The following is a 22,567-nucleotide window of genomic DNA, read 5'->3' on the forward strand; positions in this document are numbered from 1 at the left end:
ATCCTCCTTTTCGGGGAACCATGATGCATGCATAGGGATGGGAGCTGAAGGAAACTGTGTTCCTTGGGTGGAAAAAAGTCCTTGGGTCTAGGTGCTCTCCTCCAAGTTGATATCCCTCCCAGCCTTACCCACCCTTCCTCCAGACACACCAAGAAGGAAGAATTCTGGAGCAGTGTCAGAAGGACTGCCCTGAAGCTTCTTGGGGAATAGGCAGGAGTCAGCACCACCCCCATGGTTTTCACCAGTTACAGCTCATCTTCATCCAGCTTGGCAAGTCTGGCTTGGCAGGGAGGGGAGTTTGGAGTTGGAGAGACTGGAGGAGAGTCATGGGGAGCCTGAGGGATGTCACTGAGGGTCTGAAGAAAAGATTCAAGTCAGAGGATTAAAAAGGCCAGAAATCTACCCTCACTTCTCTCTTTTCAGTTTAAGTCCCTAGCCAAGCCACCTCCTCTTGCCAGATATCTTACACTGTCTGAGACTATCAGCTTCTCCAGAGTTAAAATAGAGGGGAGAAAGGTAAGGGATGGGAAGTAGGAAGGACCAGATAAAAGGAATGATATGTGGAGGGAGCTTGGGGTCCCAGAATAAGAGAGGCTCTCCCCTTTTTATCCCTACAATGAGGGAGCTCTCTTCATCATACCTGTTTATCCAGGGGCAAGGGGGCTCTGGCCACCTCCCCTTTGGGTGACAGCAGCAGGGAGGGGAGAGAGCCATTGATGGGTGTGTGCGTGCTGCCCTGGGCCTGATCTCCAAGCCGAATTCTCCCAGGGCTCCCCACTCCAGGCCCTCCTGGCCGCCCCAGGCTGTTGGTCTGGCTCTCCCGTCTCTGGTATTCAATGGGTGACTGCAATGCTGGAGCAAAGAGAGGAACAGGAGGGTTACTGCAGAGACAGGTCTCTTCCCTAGGGTCTGTATCATTCTCCTACTTTGCCCTCCCTCCCTGTCAGCCAATGTAAATTGCTTGGGGTTTTAGGGGATTCTATCAAATTTTGAGCTAGCAGTAGAAAAGGGGATGGGCCATGGTCAGAGGGTAGGTACTGGAGACTGGGCAGTGAGGGATTCAGGAGGTCAAGGGGCTGAGAGAACACATCAGGGAGAAAGGATGAAAGCTTCACCATTGAGGAAGTCCCGTTGGCTTTCCAAGATCTGAGCCACATGCTTGATCCAGGCCTGACTGATAGCAGGGTCTGTAGCCTGCAGGACATAGCGCTGGATCCCACCCTCTGGCCCTCTGGAGGTCAGTGCAAAGCGGCAAGGGTCACCTTGGAGGTTCCCCTCCAGTCCCAGGCAGCTCACCTGAATTGGCAGATAGGAGACAGCCCCCAGATTCCTCAGGCCCTCTCTGGCTCCTCTGAGACATCCTCTCAGAGGTCTCATGACTTCTCTGTCCAAGCCCTCTCTCATGGCCCCCTTCCCACCTTAATGCTGCTCTTGTATACATATCCAGGCTGTGTTCCACCTCTCACTCCTCCTCCCAGGGCTTCACTGAAGATGATGATTTGCTCAAAGAGGAAGACGCGCCTCTCTCGACCTCGAGAAGACAGCAGCCCCCCAGCCTCAGGCTCGATGACCCAGAAAGTGTCCTGGCCCAAGAGCTTCCCCTGAGCAGTCAGTTTGCCCTGAAACGAAAGGGATAGTGGCCTTGGAAATAGAACAAGAAAAAGGGCAATTCTCTGCTCCTCCCTTCCTCACCTGACATGCCCAACCAACCAACCATGGGGTCAGCCTCAGGAGAAGACAACTCCCCATAAGGACTTCCAGAGTGCTAGCGCTGGGGCAGAAGAGCATCGGGCCTCCAGTTTCTTGCCCTATCTCCTTACCTCAAATCCCCGCAATCTCCCCAGCGTCATCATATCGTTGCAGCGCTTGGGCACAAAGCACATGACCTCCACAGCTTGCTGGGACACAGGTGAGGGAGGCACATTGTTGGGCGAAGAGAGTCATTATTGGGAAAGAGGCCTCCTCAGCCAGTTGCCTCTTCAGACGGTGTCTTAACCCCAAACAGCCTCCCCCTAAAAACCAGACAGCTGTAAACCACCCAAGGGGCTGGGGGAACCCATGATAGACTAGGAGGATAAGGAGCACATGGTGTGTCCTGGAAGATCTGGGGTCCTCACCTCTAGCTCCGCAGTATCCATCCCAGCTCTATTGTAATACTTGAGAAAATCCTAAGACAGAAGAAATGCTCAGGGAGGTCGTGAGGATACCCTTAGAAGCTCTCACATCCGCCCCTGAGGACACCAGTGAGGGCCCTCAGGAAGTCTGGGGGAGCCTTAAGAACCCTAGGGAGATGAATGATGAAACGGCTGTGCCAGCCAGCTGTGCCCCCAGGAAAAAGGGGGTCCTGACCTTGAGCAGCAGCTGGTATTTCATGATCCGCTGCACAGGTTTGATGAGGAGGTCGTTCAGCTGCAGGCGGTGCCCCAGCTGCTGCCGGAGCTCCTGGGGACAGGGACAGGGTGGTTATGCAGCCTGGAAAGTCCCAGTTCTGTTCTCCTTCCCACCAAGACATCTCAGCCACTGACCTCAAAGTAGCTGTCCCCAAACTCTGACACCACATGCTCTGACTTGGGCTTATTCTGACAGTACACCACATACATATGCAGCCGGCGCTCCTAACAGGGGTAATGTTTAAGAGAGAGTAGGGTGGGCAAGGAGGGAAGACACATCTCCAGAGAATCCCAGCCTATTCCTAAGCCCCGCCCCCTCAAGCCTCACGTGTTTGATGAATAGCTGAGCCAGCCAATCAGGATCTTTCAAACACCGCTGTAGCTCTTGTAAGAAATAGCTGGAGTAGTTGGTAGAGAAGGGCAGGTCAAATACATTTCAGAACCCCCACCTCGCCCACTCCCCGCAATTTCGAGCTGTCTGCCCTGGTAGTGTGCCCTACAAAACTTCTCCAAACATTCCTTAAGTCGCAATGGGCTGATGTTGAGATACAGGGACAACCAGATGAGGGCCCCTCCCCAGCAACTAGCTGTCAGGGTTCCACCACTCACTCTCGGTGCCACTCATAGATTTGCTGGATGTTCCCAAACACAATCCTGTCACGGCCTCGAAGAGTTTCGGGGACCCCCTGAGCAGCCATGGTGGCCATGTAACCCTGTGGGAAAGTTGAGGTTGGGTCATGAGCATGTGGTGGCCCCCTCCCCACCTTAATGTACACATATCCAGGGTGTGTTCCACCTCCCCCTCCCTGGTGGGAGCCGCCCTGCCCCCAGAGTAGGAAGGTCCAGGAGTGGGGAGACTTGAGAGGTGAGACAGAGGAGCACCTAGGCACCTTCTGAAAATAGCCCTGGGCAGATGGAAAGGCAGGCAGAAGGGGCTGGGAAGGAGTAAAGGGAGCTACCTCCACAATCTGCCCCAAGTCATCCACGTACATTTTCTCTGTTTCTACCAGTTCACTCAGGACGTACCTAGGATGAAAGCAGGAGGAGGCCCCCACTTCAGCGTCAGAGCTCATCCTTAGTTCATCCCGTTCCTCCCTCCTCCCCTTCATCATCATAGCCAACCTTGGAGGAAATTCCATCTAAAATGTGAGGGACAGTCTTCTGGAAGTTGTGCAACTGCAGGGAAGGGCTGTGGACACTTACATACTCCTTTCCAGAGCCTTCTTCTTCTGTTCCGCCTCACTCTCAGGGGCTTGGGACAAAGTCTCCTCTTCAGGTGGCTGGAAGGAAAGAACATCCTAGGGTGAGCAAATGAATGCGCCTTGAGTGAAAGGAGCCTCCCCAGAGCCCGTCCTCACACCTGCGTCTTATCTCCAGGGCCCTCCAACAATGTGGTCAGCAAGGTCAGTTCCGGCAGCTCCTCTCCTGTGGCTAGAGCTGGCTCCAACATCCAGTTCTGGGGGCCAGAAATCAAGTGTCAGAGGTCAGGGACAGTAGCTGGGTGGCCCCAACCTGCCCTCTCTGCCAGTGTCCTTCATAGATGTCCCACATGCTTTGGTGCCATTCCCTGCTCACCTCATATGGCCCCGCCTGACTACTGTCTGCCTCAGTTTCCACACTGAGACAATGTTTGGAATGATCCAACCATCTCCTCAGGCCACTGACGGGCCCTGGGGGGCCTGGGGAACAGGGGCCAGAGCTGAGGCCAGAGCTGGGGCCAGAGGGGGCAGCCAGACCGGAGGCAGCAGAAGCCGATATACTCCCCTCACTGCCAGCAATGGAATAGGATTCTAATGGGAGGAAAAAGAGAGGAGGTGATAGACCTTGCCCCAGCTCCAGATTCAGGGTCCCCAGGGAACTCCCAGGGTCTTCTCTCTCTCCAAGGGCTCACTCTCTTGCCATCCTCATTTGAGTTGCCCCCAGGATAGAAAATTTCACCAGGGCACCCCAGGAGAAAGCACAGTAAGGTAAACACCTGGCTTTCCAGGCCTGGAACCCCCAGTTACATGTGGAGGTTCCCCATATCCTGAGCATAGCATAGATATGGGGGTGGGGGCAGCCATCTGGGCAGACACTGGAAGCTGGGGGTGGCCATCTGCTCTCCTACAACCCTCCCCCTTTCAATGGGTACAGACCATTCTCTGGGAAGGGGGGAGGATGAGCTGGGTCCATCTGCCACTCCCAGTCCCCTCCTCCACCAATTGCAGTAATCACTATAAAAAGAAAAGACTTCTGCAGCCCACCTCCCCAACACATGCCTACACCCAATAGAGGAGGCCAGTGAGGAGGGTCCATCAGAGTTATCTATGGCCTGGGCTCAGGGACAGAAGAGCTGTGATTCCTTATAAAGCCCCTTGTAGAACCACCTCATTCTCATTCCTCCATTCCCCTGTCCCTCTTCAGAAGTAGATTCTTAGCAAAAGGTTTGAGGAAAGATAGTCGGTTCTAGGCCTAACGGGATTGTGGATGGGTTTTTCTCAAACCCATTTGACTAAGGGAAAGAGATGAGTTCCCTGCCCCTTCCCCAATTTCCATAACTTGAACTAACAGAAATTTGGAGGCAGAAGGGACCTTAGGGATCACTTAAGAAATCACTTTGCTGGAAAATGCATACAGTCTCCAACCCTAAATCCCAAGGGCCAGGGCAAACAGATGCCCTGAACCCCCAGCCCGCCCCCCACTCAACACTGGGCCCTTTCGACCTGGCACTCACCACGTCCCCCCCGGGCGAAGCAGCAGCCGCATTTTGCCAGCACTTTTCGGATCACACAGGGACAGGCACAGCGACCCCCTTTGTGCCCCCCCCGCATGGCGCCCGGGCCCCCCCGCGTCCCCCACCCGGGCCGGCCATGCAGGGGGAATCACGGGGGGCGGGGCGGGGACGGCGCTGGGCGCACACCCCCCCTCCCTCCTACCCCGGTCCAGGCTGTGGGAGTGGGGGAGGGAGGGGACCGGGTGGAGGTGTCCAGGGGTAGGCGGAAGTCTAGTCTTGAGGCGGGTTGGGGGGCTCTAGAGAGAGGGAGGCGCAGGGCCCGGCCGCCGGGCTGGGCGGGGAGGGTTTCCGGAACCCTGTCGGTGCGGGGGCCCAGGGTCCAGATGTCCAGTGGAAGTGGGAGGGATGGTAGGGGAGGCTGGGCCGTGATGCGGCAGCGGCTCCAGCTGTCTCCGGCCTCTGGTTGGGGGTGGCTCTAGGCCCGGGCCTGGGAGGAGGCGAGAGCCGACCCCCGAGCCACTGGCGCTGTGCGGGTCCCAGCGGAGCGGCGAGCTGAATAACAGGCCTGGCCGCGGGGCCGCCACGGGGCGGGGCCTCTGCGGCCCAGCTCCGCCCTCTCCATCGCGTTCCCCCTCCTGCCTGCGCCGGGTTCCCGCCCCGATCGCCCCTCCCCCAGGCACCACCACGTTCCCACTCCACGTCCCCAGCGCTATTTCCCCTCCCCAGCCTGGGCTCCCCCGCCCCGGGGTCCCCCTCCCTCCCGCATCGCGGGCTCTTTGGAGCGCTGGGGTCGGGGTTCAGCCTGTCGGCAGGGTCTGCCCAGGTCTCCCCTTGGCCTCTGAGGTGAAGGAGCACTCGGTGGATGGGGCCTTGGCATGTGCGAAGATGTTCTGGGTTTGGGGTTGTCCCCTGCCGCGTGGACAGAGGACCCCCGGTACGGGGTGCGTGTATGGGGAGTCTTTTGTGGGTGAACACAACCCAGATGCCGCCCTCTCAGAACCCTTCTTTCCTCCAGGCCCCGGGACTCCAGCTAAGACTAATCGCCAATTAAGGCGAAGTCCTGGAGCCCGGGCTGGCGAGGGGCCAGGGGTGGGGCGCGGGGACACTCTGCCTGCCGGGGCTCGGGACCGGCTGGGATGGGGGACACACATTGGACTCGAGGGCGAGAAGAGTGGAGGTCTCTGCGATTAAATGGGTCTCATGCAAATTAGATGCGAACTTTATGCTAATAAAAGCAGAATATTTTTGAATTCGCCACTTGGCGCAGGATAGCACATTGTCCCGCCCCACCCCCAGCTTCTTACCGGGCTGCAGAGCCCAGGCGAGGACCTCATCTTCGCGATCCCTTCTGTGATCCCCCTCCATACGTTCAGACTCTGGCTCGGTATCCCCGACCCTAGGGGCTTCTCCTCGGGGGCTGCGGGGACAGAACCACTGTAAGGAACCCCCCCTCCTAGGCAGCCCTGACCTCCCTTTCCCCTTCTCCCACCTGTCAAAATCTACATTATTATAAAAGGGTCGCCCAGAACGGGGCTAAAGCCCTCGTAATGGAAGTCCTGTATTCCTGCGACTGCCCCGCAGAACTCGTTTTCGGATAAATTGAGTTGTGGGTGCAGCCCTTCTGAAGGCCCCGAAAGACCCCCGACCCCACCGCGGGCCCCATTCTTACCCCTCCTGCCCGGGGAGGGCGCATGCGCGCAGCATGCTTCCCATGACCCCAGTATCCGGTCAGTGCGGCCAGGGGCGGGGCGGTCCGGGGCTTCATACTGAACCCCACCCAGCTCCAAGTTTCAGGGTCGAGGGGCACGGAAGCTGGGGGGCTTTGAGGCCTGCTCGCATCCAGGGAGTTGCTGCTGTGGAATCCGCCCCCTGCCCGGCTCCGCCCCCACTCCCACCCCAGCCAAACTTCGCAAAGTGGGTAGGGTTGTTCTTTTCTCTACAACGATGGTTGAACAACAAAAAAACACCCTCTTAATACTAATTCCAACATCGAAGTGTGGCCCAGGGTTTCGCAGTATTACTACAGAGCCCGCTGGTGCATCCCGTTCCCCAGGTCCTCAAGAGGCAAAGGGACTGGGAGGGCACGCAGGGATCTCCCTATCACCCCCTCTCCCCTTTCCAGCAGGTCCCTCTCCCCACCACACCCCCACCCAGTCCCTGGAAAAGAACGGGTGTGGTATGAAGAGTTGCATATTTTACTTTATTTTTATTAAATTAAAAGCTACAGTCTGGCAGCGATTCCAGAACAGGGTAAGGAGGTTCCTCATAGGGGTCAGAGAAGAGCGGAGAAAGACAGACTGACGGAGACTGGGACACAGGAAAGAAAGGACAAGGTTAAGGAAGAACTGTATCTGATGAACACACACAGCCAGCTCCATGGGGGGGGTGTGGGGAGCTCACATCAGCCCAATTCCTCCTCTCCGGCACCCGAAGTTCAGCGGTGAAGCAGTATGTGGGGGCAGTTGGGAATCAAGAGACCCTCTCTTCCCCACCCTAGGTCCTTTCTCGGCTTGGTCATGGAGCACAGCACATACCAGAAAAAGCCAAGGGCATTGGAGGGACAGGGAAACCGGGAGTATATATACACCAGGAGCGGAGAACAGAGCCTTTGGAGGTTGGCCTCTGCCAGAAGGGAGTGGCTCACACTGCATTGAAACACTTGGCCGGTGGGGGATGGGGAAGGGATTGCCCCTCCCTCTCAGAACGCCCTTCCCAGTCAGACAGGTCCCCTACAGGTGTGTTGTGGGGGGCAGGGGGCAGAGAGGAGAAAGAGGCTTCTGCTGGGTCCTAGTAGAGGTGGACAGCAGGGGCCTTGGCAAAGGCGATGTCCTTCAGTCATCTGTGATACCCTTCGCTCTCAGCTCCTCTTGCACCCGGGTCAGGTAGGTGGGGTCTGGGTACCCAAACCTGGGAGCAAAGAGAAATGAGGGTGAGGGTTGTTAGCTGTTGGAACTTGCTATTATCCCCATGCTCACCCTCATTCTAGGTGGCTCAGATACCTCCCCACCTCCCCTAAGGGAGGACACCTCCAAACCCAAGATAACTTAGCCCAATTCTGCTTATTTTTGTAGGCTAAGCTGGGCACACCAGGACCAGGTTGAATGTAGGAGAAACTGAGACGGCTGAACAGTTTGGAAGTGGTTCTCTCCAGTTAGGAGGCTCCCAGAGCAAGGGGTTGGTGGGTCCCTTAGTGGAAATGGAGGAAAGGGGAGGAGCCAAGGGAAAGGAAATGAAGAGGGGTCGCACAGCTGGGGTCCCCCTGTGCAGCTGGTCTTGTGGTGGATGTCATTCCAGGTGATGACATTCGGTCTCCCTGTGGTCATGGACGTGCCGATAGTGAAGGTGAGACGCTGGTCAAACGCCTTGCGGAACAGGGTCAGCACCTTGTTGCCCTCGGGGCAGTCCGGGAGGTAGGCCACCCGTGTGGTGCCAGGATACCGAACTCCTGGGTTTGGGTGTTCAGCCTGGGAGGAAGGTGAAGCAGAGTGGGCAGTGAGCAGCCAGGCATCCTAAGGCCCAGATGCCAGTGAAGCGTCATCCAGGCCAGTCTCTGTCTGAGCACCCCCAGCTAATGCGGATAGGGCAGCAACAGGCTGACAGCTTTCCACAGAAGGAGAGATTATATGGCCTCGGCAGCAAGAGCCTGTTTCAGAGCATAATCTTTACGTGTTAAGAGGTTTTTTCTGCTGTCTCAATCCCTCAAGTCTCCATTCAGCAACAAATGAATTCTCAGAAGTGATGGAAGGTAGTTGGTCCCTATACTCCAGACAACTCAGCAGAAATGTGAAGACAAAATAATCTGTCTTTCAGCCTTCCCTTAACCTGAAAATACTCCTAATGTTTCTGCCACTGTCTAACCTGTTCCATTTTCCATCAGTCTTCTCTGCAGCTTCTTCACCCCTCTGCAGCCAGAATTGCACATTACTCTTTGTCCAGCAGGAAGACACCTATAGGCCTTAACCACTCCCGTTTTTACAGAGTGATGCTCCTGGCTCTGTTGGGTTGGTCAGATCCCTTCCTATTGTGCCTCCCTGCCCCTAAGCCACCACCTCCACAGAATTTACCTCTGCCAAGATGGCAGCACAGTATTTGTGTTCATCAAGGAAATAATATGCAATTTCTTTCTCTCCTATCTGATTTTTCTTTTTCCTAGCTCATATCTGATTTTCACGTGTGCCTTGGGATCACAGGGATGGAAAAGCTGGGCCTCACAGGGACCTCCTAGGTCTAGGGCACTGAGTAAGAGGGCATAGTGGAAGACAGCAAGACTGTCTCACATCTAACAAGCACACTCACCCTCACCCGGTTTTCCTAGGTCAGAGCTTGGGGAGAGCCAAAGGGTAAGGGCGGGCCATGGTCTTCTTACCCCCTGGACACCGGGCGGGAAGACGTACTGGATGACAATGGTGCCATACTTCTCATAGCTGGGTAGTAGGAGGGTGGCGTCCTTAGAGACCAGCATCCGCCCATTCTGGGGCTGGTTGCCCACCAGCTGCCCATAGAAGCGGCCGCACATGGGGCAAGCCTTTTTCACCTGCAGAGCCCGGGTGATGCAGCCCTCGCAGAATGAATGCCGGCACTTCTCCAATGTCTTGGCATTCTGGATCTCCCCCAGACAGATGGGGCAGGTGCTCTCCTGCTCTTCTGCCTCCTCCCGAAGGCGAGGAGGAAGAGGTGGGGGCAGGGGGGGAGGAGGAGGGGGGAGCCCCGCGCCCCTGGGGCAGAAGTGGGGCTGCTCGGAGAGGGGTGGACCTGCGCGGTGCATCTCAGGGTGCTCCCCTCCACCCCCCAGAGCCAAGCAGCCCATCAGCTCCCCCTGCCTCTGAGCTTTTTTCAGCTCTTTCTCTGCCTCTTTTAGCAGCCCCTTAAGAGCCTTCCGGGCTAGGTAGAGCCCATTGGGAGGGGCCGGGGGAGGGCCCTGTGGGGAAAGCTGGAGCACATAGATGTCAGAAGTCTCGCCATCTATGAGGATGGACACACGATGCTCCTCCCGAAGCCGGGCCAGCCGGGCTGGGGTCTCTTTGCTCAGGAAGTCCCACACAGGCTTGGAGACAGTCACTTTGTTCTTGCAGGTGCCTCCACAGGCTGCCATTCTGGACAGGACGAACGACACTGCCCCCAGGGTGAAAGGGACTCAGGGTGGGGGGTCCCCATTTGACAAGTATCAGTGCCTCCTACTTCAGGTTCCCTCCAAACCCTCTATTACCTCTGTTTTCTCAAAGCCTAACCCCAACCCTTCCCCCAAATTCATATTCTGTCTCCCCTTGTCTTCCAAACCCAGCGCCCACTGAAGAACAAAAAAGTTTCCAGAGCTGTATTATCATCTAAGCCAAGTATCAGTCTTGTTTCTCCTGTCATTTCTCCCAGATCATAGAAACAATTTGCCCCTCCCACCTCTGGGGGGAAAATGGGCTCTTTAAAGGGGAGGGAGACTTTTTGCCCCTCCTTTTTGCTTACTTTGATCCTGAAGAGCTTAGAATTGGCATGCAGGCTCACTCTTTTTTCCCTGCTCCCTACTTGTAAGTCGTGTGAGCTGGTAGGGTGGAAAAAAAGGAAGGAAAGTGAGAAGCCCCTTCTCCCAATTCCCATGGCCCCCAACCCAGCAGCCCATGGAACAGAGACAGAAACCTGGGTATAGGTTACTGAGAATGGTATTACTTGGAACATGGAATGAAGGAAACCAGCTTAAGGGTAAAAATTGAGGATCCCTTGTCGGGGAGATACCTGGGAAGCCCATGGAAGATGATGGCAGCAGAAATCCTTCTATTTCCACTCAGCTGACCAGGACTGGGAGTAGGGGAAGGGTAAAAAGTTATGATGGCAAATGTTACCATTTCCCTCAGCCAACCCAGAAATAAAAACTCCACTTCCATCTCCTCTCTCCTCTGCAGAATTCCATCATCAGCTTCTCCCCAAGTTGCTCAAGAAGGAACATACTAACCTTCCTCCTTTCTTCCCCAGCTCTGAGGCCCCCAAGAAAGCCTAGGGCACACATAAAAGATGTCAGGAAAGAAAACGCCCACACAGGTGGAGGTCTTCTTGCCACCTCCCTCAGATCACATGGACCGGAATATTTCCTATGTTCTCCAACTCCTCGCCCTGCTCCACATTCCCAAATAATTCAGCCCCCATTGCCAGGGAGCCTTCCTTGAGAGCTAACTCAGTCCCTTCTGCTGAAGTCTGTTAAGGATGTGAACAAAGTGGCAGCAGCCCCTGCAATAACAAAGTTCTCATTGTCACCTTTTAAACCCAACACAGGCAGGGCTGTCTGTCAGCTCCCAAGTCTGGCATTTAGGGAGGGGCGGGGCTCACACAAGGGCACAGCTGGAGGGGCCTGATGTTTCCCTGAGTCTGGTCGCATTGGGCTACGAGGCTGTACCCACAACACTTCCAAATGCAGCTCAAACAGAAAGAAGGGCCATTAGTGTGACCTCCATTCAATGACTGATCCAAAAAGGAGCAGCTGTCCTTTCATGCCTCCATCATCGTCCCCCAAGGCCAGATGCACCTCGAGATTCATAAAGTGAAAATGGAACCCTAGAGTCTCAGCCCATACAGTGTATCTGCGATGCAACACCCCCCTCCCCATCACAGGGGACCCAGGACCTAGGTGTCCTAGCTCCAAGTCCTGCAGGCACAGAAAAGGGAGGCGGGGCCACAGTTTAGGGTGGGTCTGTGATTCCTCTGTGGCAACCCAGGCCGGACAAGGGACAGTCTCTCCCTCCAGACAGAGGCCAGAGGGAGGGACAGCCCGGAAGGGCAAGGGTCCCTGGAGGCATCCACTGAAGCAGCTCCCGCCCTCCCCTCACGGCCTCCTACAAGACCCGACCCGGAACCAACTCCCCACATCCCTCACTCGCCAAAGCCCCCGGATCCCCATTGCCGGGCGGGGGTGCATGTCGGCCCGATCGCAGCCCTCAGAACCCCCGAATGGAGGCCAAGGCTGGAGGGTGCTAGAAAGATGATCGGCCGGGCACGGAGCGGGGAACCCGGAGCCGCGCGCGGGGAGGGGAGGTGGAGGAGGGGGCGCCGAGGGAGCGAGGGGCGTGTGAGGGGTGCGAGCGGGGCCTGGGGGGCGCGCGGTGGGTGTGGGGGGCGCCGGGCTCACCTACCTCTCGTCAGCGCCGCCATTGCCGGTCACATGACTGAGGCTGTTGCTGGGATGACGGTCCGGGCCTTAGCAACAAGGAGGGGGGAGACCCCGAAAGGTTGGGGGTTGCAGGGGGTGCAGGCTGAGGGAAAGGGAAGGAGGGAGGACAGCACCCTCTTTCCCCTCACAGGTGATAATCACTGTTCCTTTGACCCCTTCTATCCGCAAGCCCCGCCCTTCCTCCCCAAAACAAAAATGGAGGCGCTGTTCCAGTCTTTGGAGGGAGGGGGTGGCGTCATGGAACTGAGGGTAGGAGGTTAAATCCCTGGAGACGCCACCCTTCTCGCTACCCGCTCCCGGCGGAGCACTCTCCCTTTTCTTTCCCAGCCAGCTGCGTAGCAGCTCCGGGGAGGTGGTGGTGGATGGGTGGGTGAAGTGTTGGTGGGTATATGGGGATTCGGGGGGGAGGGCGGCAATTTTTTGAATCCTTATGGTAGAAGGGCCTTTGAGGAACAATGTGGGATGGGAAGAGTCATAGTAAAAAAAAGCATTGGTTTTAAAAAATAAACAAATCCGGGTACTAAACTATTTCAATCCCCTCCCTCATCTGCCTCTTTCTAGATTGTTACCTCCTGTGACCCCCACAACCTGCTCTCAGTTGGTCATTGGTAAGTGCCTCTGATTTTCTCTTTCCACAGGGATATGGGGCTGGTGCAGAATGGGAAGCGAATACATTTTTTAAAAGTGGCTTGAGGTGGTGGTAGTGTGAAGTGTGTATGGTTCCAATAGAGTTAAAACTCTCAAAGACAGGAAAAAAAAAAAAAGCTCTGCTCTGCTTCCCACATCAAGCAGTCTCTGCCCAATTCAACTCACTTCCCTGGGGCCACATCAAGCCAGGTTTTTCCACCAGCCAAAAGACTTCCTCAGCCAAGACAGGAATCTCCCAAACTGGCAACAACCTCTATTCATCCACCCCTTTTCACTCCCCTCTAGACTGGAGGGCTGGTCACTTTCTTCACTTTCCCAGGACTCTGCTGTACTCTTCCTTCCCTCCAGGAAGAAGACAGCTTTCCCAGGAAGCCTGGGGGAATACTGGATTCCGTTTCTTTTAGCTGGTGGGCTGAGAGGCCTACTCACCTTTACAAAGACGGAGTGTTAGCAAGCCCAGGACTCAGGAAAGAGGAAGGGTCCCATCACCCTACCCTTCCCTGGCCCTCACTACCGCTGACCTCCCACGAAGTTGAAGACTAAGTTTTCCATTCCCGTGCACACTCTTCACAGCTTTTTAAAAAAAGTTCCCAGCCATCTGTCTAGAAACCCACATCCTTAGTTAGGGGCCCAACACCTTGAACACCAGAATTCTTCAGCTGGTCTCTGCACCCTTAAGCACAGGCTTCCTCAGAGAAGTGAAATTAAAAAAAAAACAAAAACAAAAACAACATTTCTGTACAGGAATTTGGATTGAATAATTTATTCCCTGTATTATGATAGTAATGGGAGCAAATACACAATTTTTTATTAATAAAACAAAAAAAGATGAAAAACAGAAGCAACAAATGAAGACATCCATACTGCCCATAATACATCAGCCATGCAATCAGAAAACCCATTTCTAAAGAACAACGGTTGCTGGTGTCAGAGTTTTATTGCATTCATCGGGGGAAAGGGAGATGGTTGGAATGAAAAAGATCCATCAGTCTTCTGACAGGAAGATGTTATAAGGGGGCTCCAACCCCTAATGGGTACTCCTCTTGTTACCACCTTTGGAGCAGAAGATGAAGGGGAGAGAGAGCTTCTCCCTATGGCCTCATGGCTTCTTGTGAGACAGATCAGTCCAGCCAGATACAGAGCAAAGCAGCTCTGCATCACCACAGGCCAGCTGCTGGTGCCCACCTTTATGTTTAAAAAAAAAAAGTGGAAGCCTCAAGAGGTATGGAGGATACCAAGAAGAATGGGTGCCTTGGCCCCAGAGGCATTGTAGGGAGGGGAAGACAATATATCTCATCAGGGTTCTCAACATTATGAGAATACCACACATCAACTCAACTATCTTTGGAGGGGCTGAGTGATTGAGTTACGGCTCTGACTCCTCTCTGGGGGTGGAGAGTGAAGATGACAAAGAAGGCCATCTGTCCCCTAGGAGACACAGTTGCAGTATAAGACAGGACAGAAGAGAACAGAAAAACAAATCCAACCGGAAAAAGGGGTGGGAGAAGGAAGTGTGCTAGGCACACACATCCAGGGAGTAGGGGAAGTTCCCACACTTGAGGCCTCCATCCTCTTGAAATGACCAGAATTGATCCAAATAGAGACATTTCTTTCTTCTGGAAATAAACCTTGGGGATGGCTAGGCAGGATGAGAGGAAATTTAACATGGATAATGAATCTTACACCCTGGGCCATCATTCCAGCCTCCAAAACTGGCCACACACCCACTGAAGGGTTCCAGTCCCAGGAGAGGTGTGAGGTTCTGGTGAAGAGCAGCAATAGTCAAACACCTTCCCCCAGGCTTGAATGATTTTGGCCATCTCTGGGCTCCTGTGCCCAGATGTAGAGATGAGTGGAGATGGAATTGAGGTGAGGGAAGAGATTACTCAATCTTTGACAGAGACCCAATCCAATTCTCTGCATAATCATAAGAGTTCTCTTAGGTCCCACCTCTGTGAGGTGCCAGGCTGCTGACCCACTCTTTACCCCACCTGGGTAGGACTGGCCATATTCCATTGTGTGTGTGCATGCCTGCACCCACATCTGTAGTATCCTGACTGTCATCCATCCTAGGGCCCACCAGGAGGGAAGCATGCCATAGTGAGTTCTATAAAGTTATCAGCAAAATTCAGACACTTTTAGTTCATCCCACACAGCAACGTGCATCCAGAGTAGTTGCTTGAGCCAGGTCCATCTGTCCAGTCAGGTCCTGAAGATGACAAACAACCCCCTTCCCCTAGCTCCTATATCATAGAAACAACAGGAGATATTACAAAGATCAAGGCACTTGGGAGAGAGTCAACAATAACATTCTAATACTACAAGCAGACTTCTTATGGGGAGGGAGAGGGAAGAAAAATGGGCAAAGGGGAAAAAGGACAATGTATTTCTGAGGGTCAGAAAGAGCCTACTCAACAGGATGGAGTTATCTGGATGGAAGGAGCCTGCAGCCTGAATTTAGCAAAGGAAGAAGAGAAGTGGTGGCTAGAATATCCACAATTCCCCCAAGCGTCTCAGAACCCCACCACCTTGAACATCAGAGAGAATCAGGCAGTCTCTTAGGCAAAGATGTTGGTAATAAAATCCAGGAATCGCTTAGCATACTGCTCCGGATGGACAGTAGAGATCTCTGCCCCAGCCTGTGAGAGGAGATATGGAACAGTGTGTCAGGCCACCCTAGCACCTGTCCCCATCACCCCCACCCAATCTACCCCAGACAACTTCCATTCTTTTGCCACCCCATTGCTCTGGCACAAGAGGCTCTCTCTTCCCAAAGAATAGTCAAGACAGGAAAGGAAAGGCTTTTGGGAGCTCTCACCCCATGCTTGACAGTTTTGGCTGCATGAGCTGCTTTCTTCTTGGCATCATACTGTGTAAGGATATCAATGAGGCCCATGAAATAGACCTCCTTCTGGGGGGCTCCTGGGAGAGAGACCAACAATTCAGAGCAGGTTTAGTTCCAATTCCCTTTCTCCAGGAACCAATCAGTTTTGTTCTGAAAAGCTCATCAGGCTCTCCCCCACCACTCTGGTCTCTGTCCTTCAGGAACAATCCCCTCTCCACCCTTAAATTGTCCTGGTTCTCTCACCTTCAGCACTCCGGATGGCGTAGACATCAATGAAGGACTCAAACTCTCCTGGGCCCAGGGGCCGATGGGAATGGATGTAGCCTCCGATACCCTCTGGGGAGGTGCCATAGGAGCCCACCAGAGCAGGAGGTCCAGTCAGGCTGCAGTCCCCATCCACCTCTGACTCATCCTCCCGCACGGGCCCTTCCTCCTCTGGTTCAGAGCCCCGAATGATGTCGTGGATGCCCAGCAGAAGGCTGTAGTCCATGATCTTCAGCTGCACTAGAAACTGAGACCCACTGACAAATCAGACACCTCTCTCTCTCTCTTCACTGCTAGGTATCACCCCTGTACCTGTACCTTTGAATTTCTGGGGCCCTCCTGGGGAAAGGAAGTGTAAAAATTAAGGTTGCAGGGCATACCACTGCCCTTTAGTGCCTACATGTCCTGGTATCTAAGATCATCCTTTTAGCTTATTCCAGCCACCCCTTCCATGGGTCAACTCCAGGGGTTTTTCATGTCTCATACTAAACCCCCACACATGCAGAGGACCTGAAGAATAAAGGGAAGGTGTGGAGCTCCCTCATACTGTGAATGAAAGAGACAACTACCCTCTAGGGAGCAGAAAAAGGAAAGCCATTTCCCAGAGCACCCAGTCATCACCTCCACATCTCTCTTTAGCTTCTCCAGAAATATTTTCTTCTCTTCTTCACCAATATATACTTTCTGGTTCTTGTTGAGAAAGTCCATATCCTTAAGGGTGGGCAATTCTTTAACCTAAGAATAGGTAAAGGGACATCTTGGGAGCATATCCCTTTCCCAAGGTCTCAAAATCCCACCTTCTGTCTAGGGCTCTATGCTAGCTCAGTTAGATCTCATCTAACTCCACACTGTGATGCTTCCCTGGTTTGTTCTCACCTCCAGTGACTTCCACAGACTCAGTCACTACAGCTGTATCCCAAATCACATCCCACTACTCTCTGCTTATGGTTTTCAGTCAAGACCCTCCAGGCTGACTTTTTTTTTTTTTTTTTTGAGATAGGATCTCGATCACTCTGTTGCCCAGGCTGGAATGATAGTGGTGCGATCTCAGCTCACTGTAGCCTCAACCTCCTGGACTCAAGTGATTCTCCCACCTCAGCCTCCCGAGTAGCTGGGACTACAGGCACATGCCACCACGCCCAGCTAATTTTTTTGTATTTTGTAGAGATTACGTTGCCCAGGCTGGTCTGGAACTCCTGGGCTCAAGCAGTCCTCCTGCCTTGGCCTTCTAAAGTGCTGGGATTACATGCATGAGCCACCTGCCCGGCCTGTGTCTTCTTAAGCAAAATAGCTGCTTGAATAAAATAACCCAGAATGGGAAGTGGAAGTTAAACATTTTGCTCTTTAAGTCTGGCATCCTCACCTATCCCCAAGCCTTCCATATGGAATAATCCATGCCAGCGTTAAAGCAGCTGCTCCCACTGCCCCTTCCAAACAATCCCCGGATCAACAGAAGTTTACCCCCCCTCTTCTTTTAAGTGGTTTAAGATAACAAATAGCTAGTAATCCCTATTCCTATATAAAGTGGCCTCTCCATCCTAAGAAGTTCCCCTCATCTGCCCTCCCTCATCCCTCATCCCTCACCCTAGCACGAAAAATTACTATCACCTTTTCCTTATCGCTGGCTTCCCGGGACACTAGGGAACCCTGCAGAGAGACCCAAAGACCAAGTCAGTAGAAGTGGCTAAAAGAACAGTCAGAATCCAGCCCCTAAGATGAGTACTCAAACCCAGCCTTCTTTCCCTTAAAAGGAATCATCCAAAGACCTCCCAGGGTCTTCCCCATTCTCAGGCTATCAGGAGCCTCCCTCTAAGTCCAAGATATCCTCTTCTTACCTTTAGGTCATACTTCCTGTGCACAGGAAGACGGTGGCTAAACATATTGCGCATCACAAGCATGTAGCTGTCTTCATTGTCCACACTGACTCGGTACATCCCCAGGAACTGGGGCAGAAGCGTGTTGCCGTGGCACTTCACAATGTACTATAGTGAAAGAGGGGGAAGGAATGGGGAGAGACTGAGTAGCAGATACACAAACAGCCCAGGGAAATTCAAACACTGCCATTCCAGGGTGGAGCAGAAGACTTCAAGTAGAGAGGTTACAAAGTCAAAAGTGGTAGAAGCTTCCCCAAAATGCTCCAGGTTATCCATGCCATTTCTGAATCCCCCTTTCCTCTGATTCTTTCCATTTTACCTCTCTTAATTTTAAAGTGTTATCTCTCGATTCACCTTTATCATTCTTTGAGATGAGGGAGGTTAAGTGTTGTTATCCTTATTTTAGACCCTCTCTATATGCAAGTGGCACAGAACCAGGATTAAAACTTACATCTTATCAATTAAATCATTTTATCTAGAGCAGTGTTTCTTCATAGGCTAGATTCCCATAGTTTAAAATGTCTGCATCGGGTTGGGCTGTACTGTGTCATTCTGTCACTGTAATATAAACGTAATATAAACACAAGGCCGATTTTTATCACTAAAAAAAAAAAAAAAAAAAAAGTCTGCGGTGATGGCCCTACATTTGGATTCTTTTTTTTCTTTTGTTTTTTTTTTTTTGGAGATGGGAGTCTCACTCTGTTTGCCCAGGCTGGATGCAGTGGCGAGCAATTCGACTCACTGCGCAACCTCCGCCTTCCAGGTTCACCAGCAATATCTCCTGCCACAGCTCCGGGTAGACTGGGAGTAAGGTGCACACTGCATGCTCAGCTAATTTTTTGTATTTAGTAGCAGGTGGAGGTTTCACTGTGTTACCCGACAGGCTGTTCTCGAACTCCTGAACTCAGTGCAATCTGCCCACTTCGGCCTCCCAAAGTGGCTAGATTACAGGCATGCGTCCAGCTGGCATGCGCCTGGCCTACAATTTTTGGTTCTTTTAAAAAAATTATCCTGTTTTAACAGGCTCACACCTGTAAATCCAGCTAACTTGGGAGGTGAGGCAGGAGGATGGCTTGACCCAGGCAGTTGAGACCAGTCTGGCAACATAGTGAGGATCCTGTCTCTCAAAAAAAAAAAAAATATTCTTCAGTGCTTACCCATCTCTCTTTCTTGTGCCGCCTCTTTCTCTTCAAGAAAGCCAACCTTCTCAGAACGTAATCAGCAATACTTCATCCTCCTGTCTCTCACTGCACACCTTGATAACTGAAATCAGGTTTATACCCTCATTTCTCCTCCTGAAATCTCCCCATATCCCTCAGTTGTCAAATCTAGTAAGTATTCCTAGTCATTGTTGTATTTCAGCTTCGTGGCACTCTGATCTATTCGACCAGATCTCTTCTTAAACTCTCTCATCCTCAGCTCTTATTTATACCTTCCCGTTTCCCCTCCTCTCTGTCCTCGAATCTTTTATGGAATGTAGTACAGCATAAATAATTAAAAGTGGCAATCTACTCTTAGTTTCCTTTATGGGTCTCATTTCTTACTTGCTCCTTAGGTTCTGTCTTCAACTTTCTTTTCATTTCACTGGCCACAACCTCCCTACCGATATCATATTAGTAGTCATGGTTTTTTTTTTTTTTTTTTTTTTTTTCTTTTTTTTTTTGAGAAGCGAGTCTCACATCTGTCACCGGGGCAGGCTGGAGTGCAGCTGGCCAGATCTCAGCTCACTGCAACACTGCCGCTCCCGGGTTTACGCCATTCTCCTGCCTCACGCCTGCCGCTGGAAAGAAGACACACAATCAATATAAATTTGAGTATTTTTTTAAAGATAGACGAGAGTTAACCGTAAGAATATAAATGGATAAATCTAACATATCAGTGATCCGAAACAGATATAACAACACACGTTCTCGCATACAGGCGAATGATCACTTATTCACATATAATTCTCAAACCTATACTCCCAGTCTAATCCTTTTTCCTGAATTCTGTACCCATGCCCCAACCACTTACTGGACATCCTCATCTGGATGAACTGCAGAAACCTCCAATCAGTATGTCCAAATCAGAACTTTCTTCCTCCAAAAACCTGTTCCTCTGTTTCTAATTTATGGCGAATGGGCACCCAGTTATCCCTCACCAGGAACTTGGAGGCCCCTGTCTCTGTTCTCCCATAGGTCTTCCTTTCTATCCCCAACACCATCACTCCCCCAGGCCTTCACCGTTTCTACCCTGGACTATTAAAATTGCCTCCTAACTGGTATCCACCCTCCGAATGTTACCTCCCACCAATCTATTCTCTAAAATGCTGTCACATTTGCTAAATATTTCTAAATAACAAATATATCACGCCCTTTGCAAAACCACCTTCAGGATAAAGCCCAAACTTCTTTGTGGGGCTTATAAGCCTCTTCACAATCTGGTTCCTGCCTATTTCCACAATATTATATCCCATCCAAATGGAATTTCTTGCAGTTTCCTAACGCCAAGTTCTCTCATGGCTCTGTACCTTACTAGTGCTGTTTCCCTTTGCCTAGAATGCTCTTCCACCCTGTCCAGTGGTTAATCTCTACTAGTCCTTCAAGGATCAACTCTTACAGTATCTCCTCTGAAAAACTCTCTTTAGCCTCCCAAGTTCACTTCTTTCCCCAGGTGAGTTAGGATGCTCTTCTCTAGCTTCAGAACATTCTGTACAGACTTCTACTATTGTATGTATCTTGCTGTGTGCTACTGAGTCACTGGTCACTGCCATTAGACCAAAGGATCTGTAAGGGCCACAAATGTTCCATTTACCTCCTTCTCTACTGCCTAACATAGGGCCTAATAAGAGATATTCAATATTTGTTGCATAAACCAACGACTCCTTTTGGACTCTGATGTACTCCCCTTGCTCACTGATTTTGGTGAAATTTTTCTTCAGTAGAGACATTCAAGAAGAGTGTTTTTACTGCCAAAACATTCCATAAACTCCACACTCCCAGTAAATCTTTTGTTTAATCTTTTTTCTTTTTCTTTCTTTTTTTTTTTTAAGACACAGTTTTGCTCTTGTTGCCCAGGCTGGAGTGCAAATGCATGATCTCGGCTCACCACAACCTCTGCCTCCCAGGTTCAAGCGATTCTCCTGCCTCAGCCTCCTGAGCAGCTGGGATTACAGGCATGAGTCACCGTGCCCAGCTAATTTTGTATTTTTAGTAGAGACAGGGTTTCTTCATGTTGGTCAAACTGGTCTCGAACTCCCGACCTCAGGTGATCCTCCCGCCTCGGCCTCCCAAAGTGCTGGGACTACAGGTGTGAGCCACTGCGCCCGGCCTGTGAATCTTATCAGACAGAATAGCTTCCCTCATCCCATTTAGGGCTAGATATGATTCTGGTTTCTCTCTTCCAATGAGTTTTCTCCCCAGTCAGCATCTATTACTGATAGCAGCTGAGCTATATGTGAGTAGGGAGGAGAGGGAAAGAATGGGGCTAGAGGCCTGACCTGGTGATAGTTGGAGAGGTTGCTATGCATGTCAGCAATGTCCTCACTGGATACTTCTTTGATGACCAGAGTCCGATCGTAGGAGATAAGGAAGCGACCATCACTGCCTTCACTTTCACTGGGGGGGTTTCGGGTAAGGGACACCTGGGGACAAAGAATGGGCCAGAGGCTCTTTTCCTCCCCCTTTACATGCAGAAACAAGTCATAAGAAAATGGTCAGCTGAAAGTGGATGAATCCCTGGGGTAGGAGATTCAGCACAGGTTCCTCATCAGGTGTTCATATGTGGACTGAAAGAAACTGAATGCAAAATTCTTTTTTTTTTTTATTTTTTGACAAGGAGTCTCACTCTGTCACCCAGGCTGGAGTGTAGTGGTGCGATCTCAGCTCACTGCAATCTCCACCTCCCAAGTTCAGGCAATTCTCCTGCCTCAGCCTCCCAAGTAGCAGGGACTACAGATGTGCACCACCACACCCGGCTAATTTTCATATCTTTAGTAGAGATGGGGTTTTGCCATGTTGGCCAGGGTGGTCTAGAACTCCTGACCTCAGGTGATCTGCCCACCTCGGCCTCCCAAAGTGTTGGGATTACAGGCGTGAGCCACCACGCCTGGCCAAAATTCTTAATGTATCTACATCTTTTCCCCCAAGGACAAGGTTTATAGTTTTCATTTAATTTTTGAAAATGCTGCAATCACAAAAAGGTAAAGAATCATATTTGCCAAGGCTTCTCATTTCTCCAAATATGGCTGTCCCAAATAGTACTCCTCAGTTGCTGGGGAGAAAGGGCTACCCTCACCCCTGAATGGACTCTCACCAAGTAATCTTGGTCATCAATGCCAAATCGATCACGGAGGTTCCTGAAGACCTGGGGACAATACTCCTTGAACTTGAAATGACTGGGCAGATTTTCCCTGAAATTCAGGTTTTCAAAGTAAGAAAACAAACAATATTACCATTTACATACACTTGGTAGTTTATAGTGTACCTTCAGACATATTACCTCATTTGGTTCTCATAAAACTCTGTAAGGTCCTTTATTTATTTATTTATTATTATTTATTTATTTATTTATTTATTTATTTTTGAGACGGAGTCTCGCTATGCCGCCCAGGATGGAGTGCAATGGCCGGATCTCAGCTCACTGCAAACTCCGCCTCCCGGGTTCACGCCATTCTCCTGCCTCAGCCTCCCGAGTAGCTGGGAC

At 51.9% G+C, this 22,567-nt stretch overlaps 4 protein-coding genes across 23 annotated transcripts in view; all 4 read right to left on the reverse strand.

Moving 5' to 3' along the window:
- SLC26A10P (Solute carrier family 26 member 10) overlaps positions 1–224 on the reverse strand; it is a 9,432-nt gene extending 9,208 nt beyond the window's left edge. For all 9 annotated transcript variants that reach the window (XR_001882699.1, XR_001882697.1, XR_001882698.1 and 6 more), the window contains exon 1: positions 133–224. The gene's annotated coding sequence lies outside the window, so the exon portion shown is untranslated. The remainder of the gene's footprint in view (positions 1–132) is intronic.
- On the reverse strand, positions 1–6,960 carry ARHGEF25 (Rho guanine nucleotide exchange factor 25). 7 transcript variants are annotated; one of them, XM_017858913.1, is made up of 16 exons: positions 6,773–6,960; positions 6,408–6,521; positions 3,966–4,069; positions 3,751–3,846; positions 3,594–3,670; positions 3,350–3,416; positions 3,000–3,103; positions 2,719–2,788; positions 2,526–2,615; positions 2,350–2,442; positions 2,118–2,168; positions 1,821–1,898; positions 1,419–1,619; positions 1,116–1,296; positions 641–852; positions 1–356 (listed from the first exon to the last, which is right to left on the reverse strand). In XM_017858913.1, exons 2-16 carry the CDS (start codon positions 6,466–6,468, stop codon positions 246–248), a joined length of 1,596 nt encoding a protein of 531 aa, XP_017714402.1. In that variant the 5' UTR covers positions 6,469–6,521; positions 6,773–6,960; the 3' UTR covers positions 1–245. The 7 variants fall into 7 exon arrangements, with proteins under 7 accessions (XP_017714402.1, XP_017714399.1, XP_017714400.1 ...); XM_017858910.1 differs by having other exon boundaries at positions 3,966–4,180; XM_017858911.1 differs by lacking the exons at positions 6,408–6,521; positions 6,773–6,960 and adding an exon at positions 5,104–5,806.
- A 324-nt stretch (positions 6,961–7,284) lies between these two features.
- Positions 7,285–12,740, reverse strand: DTX3 (deltex E3 ubiquitin ligase 3). Of its 6 annotated transcripts, none has more exons than XM_017858916.1 (7): positions 12,216–12,740; positions 11,045–11,085; positions 10,828–10,890; positions 10,561–10,636; positions 9,470–10,196; positions 8,350–8,567; positions 7,285–8,010 (listed from the first exon to the last, which is right to left on the reverse strand). In XM_017858916.1, the coding sequence occupies exons 4-7, from the start codon at positions 10,587–10,589 to the stop codon at positions 7,935–7,937; spliced, it is 1,050 nt and encodes a 349-aa protein (XP_017714405.1). In that variant the 5' UTR covers positions 10,590–10,636; positions 10,828–10,890; positions 11,045–11,085; positions 12,216–12,740; the 3' UTR covers positions 7,285–7,934. The 6 variants fall into 6 exon arrangements, with proteins under 6 accessions (XP_017714405.1, XP_017714408.1, XP_017714404.1 ...); XM_017858919.1 differs by having other exon boundaries at positions 9,470–10,215; XM_017858915.1 differs by having other exon boundaries at positions 11,045–11,316.
- Positions 12,741–13,638: 898 nt separating this feature from the next.
- PIP4K2C (phosphatidylinositol-5-phosphate 4-kinase type 2 gamma) overlaps positions 13,639–22,567 on the reverse strand; it is a 15,287-nt gene continuing 6,358 nt past the window's right edge. Inside the window, exons 3-10 of the mRNA XM_017858914.1 lie at positions 22,178–22,274; positions 21,363–21,506; positions 17,846–17,992; positions 17,619–17,657; positions 16,632–16,745; positions 15,990–16,257; positions 15,720–15,823; positions 13,639–15,540 (exon numbers count right to left, since the gene is read on the reverse strand). Coding sequence (XP_017714403.1) covers positions 15,460–15,540; positions 15,720–15,823; positions 15,990–16,257; positions 16,632–16,745; positions 17,619–17,657; positions 17,846–17,992; positions 21,363–21,506; positions 22,178–22,274 — 994 coding nt within the window. The 3' untranslated portion in view covers positions 13,639–15,459. The remainder of the gene's footprint in view (positions 15,541–15,719; positions 15,824–15,989; positions 16,258–16,631; positions 16,746–17,618; positions 17,658–17,845; positions 17,993–21,362; positions 21,507–22,177; positions 22,275–22,567) is intronic.

This window comes from Rhinopithecus bieti, unplaced genomic scaffold (assembly GCF_001698545.2).
Source record: "Rhinopithecus bieti isolate Rb0 unplaced genomic scaffold, ASM169854v2 scaffold_48679, whole genome shotgun sequence".
In the NCBI taxonomy this organism is placed as follows: domain Eukaryota; kingdom Metazoa; phylum Chordata; class Mammalia; order Primates; family Cercopithecidae; genus Rhinopithecus; species Rhinopithecus bieti.

Coding starts and splice junctions, on each gene's coding strand:
- ARHGEF25 (XM_017858907.1), bottom strand. CDS start 4,685: ATGGACCCTCCTCACTGGCCTCCTCTATTGGGTGTAGGCATGTGTTGG. Junction 4,181..4,525: donor TCCCCCCTTCCCAGAGAATG/GTCTGTACCCAT, acceptor TCCTCCCATTAG/AATCCTATTCCATTGCTGGC. Junction 1,899..2,117: donor TGGATACTGCGGAGCTAGAG/GTGAGGACCCCA, acceptor CCTGTGTCCCAG/CAAGCTGTGGAGGTCATGTG.
- DTX3 (XM_017858917.1), bottom strand. CDS start 10,589: ATGCCAATTCTAAGCTCTTCAGGATCAAA. Junction 10,197..10,560: donor CTAAGCTCTTCAGGATCAAA/GTAAGCAAAAAG, acceptor CGTCCTGTCCAG/AATGGCAGCCTGTGGAGGCA. Junction 8,568..9,469: donor TCCCGCCCGGTGTCCAGGGG/GTAAGAAGACCA, acceptor CCTTCCTCCCAG/GCTGAACACCCAAACCCAGG.